General features: G+C 45.5%; 1 protein-coding gene across 1 annotated transcript; it reads right to left on the reverse strand.

Moving 5' to 3' along the window:
* Positions 1–1231: 1231 nt before the first annotated feature.
* On the reverse strand, positions 1232–2554 carry LOC102936403 (olfactory receptor 52E2). Its single transcript, XM_027822356.3, has one exon. It carries the CDS (start codon positions 2552–2554, stop codon positions 1616–1618), a length of 939 nt encoding a protein of 312 aa, XP_027678157.1. The 3' UTR covers positions 1232–1615.
* Between the last annotated feature and the right edge of the window lie 1375 nt (positions 2555–3929).

Consider the following 3929-nt stretch of genomic DNA (forward strand, 5'->3'; position numbering starts at 1 on the left):
CAGGAAAATATCAGTCCTGGGGAAGCCATCTCGTGCAGTGACGTTACATTCACCTTACTCAGCAAGTGTGCTCCCTAAAGTTACACATTTCAGCTTTTATCATTCATATGAAGATTTCACAACTTACACATCTCTTTACACATCACTAAAATCCAACCCACCCATTTGTCCCAGTTCCCTAATGTAAGTGGGGAACTATTGTGGGGAACTTTCCTGGCTTCTGCATTACCCCAGGGGAATTTGCTGAGGAAAGGGTCTGAATCCCCACTCCCTTTTCCCACAGACCTGCCTGACCTCAAGGACTCCCCTTCCACACTCCTGTGTGGCAAAATCCTCATAATGGTGACACGGCTGGGCCCAGGATTCCTGGGAGGCTGAACCCCCAGTCTCATCATGGTCAGTTAGGGACAGGGGCTAGGGTGTCCCCACTCCAAGGTACTCTCTTCACACTGGACGCTTCCCTGACCCCCGATCACTAAATTAAGTTCAAACCAAATATAATTTATTAAACAGCAACTGTAAGAACAACAAACAAAAACATGGGAAAGGTTCACGGAAACAAGAAACCCCGCTCTGTGGGCACGGGGACATCACAAAGAGCCCTCTCTGGGATGCAAGGAAAGATCATAGTCTGGTCCACTCCAAAATCAACTGCGCAAAGCAGAAAGTTATTTTTACTCAAAGGTGATGTCGTAGTTAAATACAGCAGTCCAGTTCTCAAAAGCACACAGTTTCACAACTCTCCCCAGTAAGCTCTAGTAGAATGTCCTCAATTCCTACAGCAGCTTTCCTGTATTAGGACTTTCCAACTGAAACATTAGGATTATCCTCCAGGTTTCCTGATGGATTCAACTTAGAAAAATCAGGTAAATTTTGCTCACCAGATCACTGTACATATGATAAAGAAGTTCAGCTTTGCCATTTCTTTCTTTTTCTCTTTGGCTATCTGAAAGTGTAGCTTCTGTTTGTAAAACTGAACAAGAACCATGACCGCACAGGGACTAATGGAAAACCACTTTGCATCAAAATGCTACAGTATTTTATGGTAGTCTTAGGGCAGGTCTACACTACAGCTGGGATCGACGCTCATAGATCAATCCACCGACGGTTGATTTAGCGGGTCTAGTAAAGACCGGCCAAATCGACTGCAGATGGCTCTGCAGTCGACCCCCGATGAGAAGAGTAAGATAAGTCGATGGGAGATTTTCTCTCCTCGACTGCCCCGTGGTGTAGACTACATGGTAACTTGACCTAAGGTATGTCGACTCGAGCTACGTTATTCACATAGCTGGAGTTGTGTAGAGTAGGTTCACTTACCGTGGTAGTATAGACATAGCCTTAGAGTCACGGAAAGGCTGAGTAACAGGGTGCGTGGGGAGGTAGGCTGATGGGTGACAATGAAAGAGGTCAGGTGATGGTCAGAGAGAGGGAACTCAGCAACAGAAAGAGCAGTGCTTAATGATGGAGTGACAAGATATTGGGTGGGAGGAACTTCTCAGACTGTGAACTTCCATAATGGTTAGCTCAACCAAACTGGGACAGGGTGCCCTTGATTAATGAGGAGATATGCTTTCCCGCTCTAGTCACCCAGTTTAAAGTCAGTGACCACAGGCGATCACCTTCTGCAGATGTATTTGCCTACTTTGTCACGAAGCTCTTTGGTTTTGACCCCATAAATGATAGGATTGAGCATCGGAGGGATAAGGAGATAGATGTTGGCCAAGATGATGTGAATGTAGGGAGAGATGCCTTGACTGAACTGGTGTGTGATATTGGAGAAGAGGCCAGGGGTATAATATGTCAGCATCACACAGATGTGGGTTGTGCAAGTGTTGAGGGCTTTCTGGTGGGCTTTGTTAGAGGATATTCTGAGGACGGCCCTGATGATCAGACCGTAAGACAGGGCAATGAGCGTCAAGTCTAACCCATTGATTACAAACATGAGCACCAAGCCATATATCCTGGTGACTGTGATGTCCCCACACACCATCTTTGCCACAGCTATGTACTCACATTGCGTGTGGGGGATAATGCGGTTGGCACAGAATGGCTGCTGACTCACAAGCAAGGGTAGAGGCAGAATGAAGAGAACAGCTCTTATCAAACCTGCAAGCCCTAGCTTAGCTAGTCGTGCATTGCTGAGGATGGTGGCGTATCTCAGTGGGTTACATATGGCAATGTAGCGATCGAAGGCCATTGTCACGAGGATGGCTGAGTGCATAACAGAAACCATGTGGAGGAAGAACATCTGGGTGAGGCAGCCAGCCACAGTAATACCTTTCAAATTGAACCAAAATATACACAGTGCCTTTGGTATGACAAAGGTAGGTGTGGCGATATCTGTAAGTGCCAGCATGCAGAGCAGCAGGTACATCGGCTTGTGCAGGGTCTGCTCCTTACCTACAACAGACAGAAGTGTAAAATTTCCCAACAGGCTGATAATGTAGAATGTAGCGAAAGGGATGGAAATCCAGATATGGGCAGCCTCCAACCCAGGGATGCCCATTAGGATGAATGTTGAAGGCTCAGAGGGGGTGAGGTTGAAAGCTGCCATGAGGTGGTTGATGCGTCGATACAACTCAGAAATGCTCAAGGTGCCTGTGAAGGGACAGAAGCACAGCAAAGGGGGTTACACACTTTATAACAAATAGTAGGGTAAATATTTTATAGTTATTAACAATCTAGGAGTCCTTGTGAGTGGGGAGTGAAGAACCACTGATAATGTAACTCCCTGTCTTATATAGCTTTAGCATATGGCGGGAACCCTTTTTTTCAAAACTTGGTTCCCAGACCAGTTTGTGGGAAAATTACAGACTCCCCAGGCTGGAGTCCAGAGTTATGTGGCCTGGTCACATGCCCTTGTAGAGTCATAACATCCATTACTTATAAGCTGTCTGACGCATTCTCAGGGAGGCTCACCAGGTGGGAGATAAGTTTCTCTTAAGGCCTATGGTTTCCCCCAATGGCTCATTGCCCTGAATAGGCCCTTCCCAACCAGCTATCTAGACTGAAAGCATCTTGCCTAGTGGGCGTTACCCAGGTGTAACTACATTTGAAAAACAGATAAGTATTCAATATTCATAACTTCAGACAAAAATCATACATGCATACAAATAGGATAATCATATTCAGAAAGTCATAACTTTTGCAATGGCATATTATAGAATCATAGACTTTATCATCAGAAGGGACCATTATGATTGTCTAGTCTGACCTCCTGCACAACACAAGCCACAAAATCTCACTCACCCACTCCTGTAACAAACCCCTAACCTATGTCTGAGCTATTGAAGTCCTCAAATTGTGGTTTAAAGACTTCAAGGTGCAGAGAATCCTCCAGCAAGTGACCCGTGCCCCAAGCTGCAGAGGAAGGTGAAAAGTCCCCAGGGCTTCTGCCAATCTGCCCTGGAGGAAAATTCCTTCCTGACCCCAAATATGGCAATCAGCTAAACCCTGAGCATGTGGGCAAGGCTCACCAGCCAGACACCCAGGAAAGAATTCTCTGTAGTAACTCAGATCCCACCCCATCTAACATCCCATCACAGGCCATTGAGCATATTTACCATTAAAAGTCAAAGATCATTTAATTGCCAAAATTATGCTATCCCAACATACCATCTCCTCCATAAACTTATCAAGCTTAGTCTTCAAGCCAGATAGGTCTTTTGCCCCCACTGCTCCCCTTGGAAGGCTGTTCCGGAAATTCACTCCTCTGACGGTTAGAAATCTTCATCTAATTTCAAGTCTAAACTTCCTGATGGCCAGTTAATATCCATTTGTTCTTGTGTCCACATTGGTACTGAGCTTAAATAATTCCTCTCCCTCCCTGGTATTTATCCCTCTGATATATTTATAGAGAGCAATCATATCTCCTCTCAGCCTTCTTTTGGTTAGGCTAAACAAGCCAAGCTCCTTGAGTCTCCTTTCAT

Source organism: Chelonia mydas, chromosome 1, assembly GCF_015237465.2.
Source record: "Chelonia mydas isolate rCheMyd1 chromosome 1, rCheMyd1.pri.v2, whole genome shotgun sequence".
Taxonomy (NCBI): domain Eukaryota; kingdom Metazoa; phylum Chordata; order Testudines; family Cheloniidae; genus Chelonia; species Chelonia mydas.

Excerpts from the sequence above, each read along its gene's own strand:
- LOC102936403 (XM_027822356.3), bottom strand. The coding sequence starts at position 2,554 with ATGGCAGCTTTCAACCTCACCCCCTCTGAGCCTTCAACATTCATCCTA.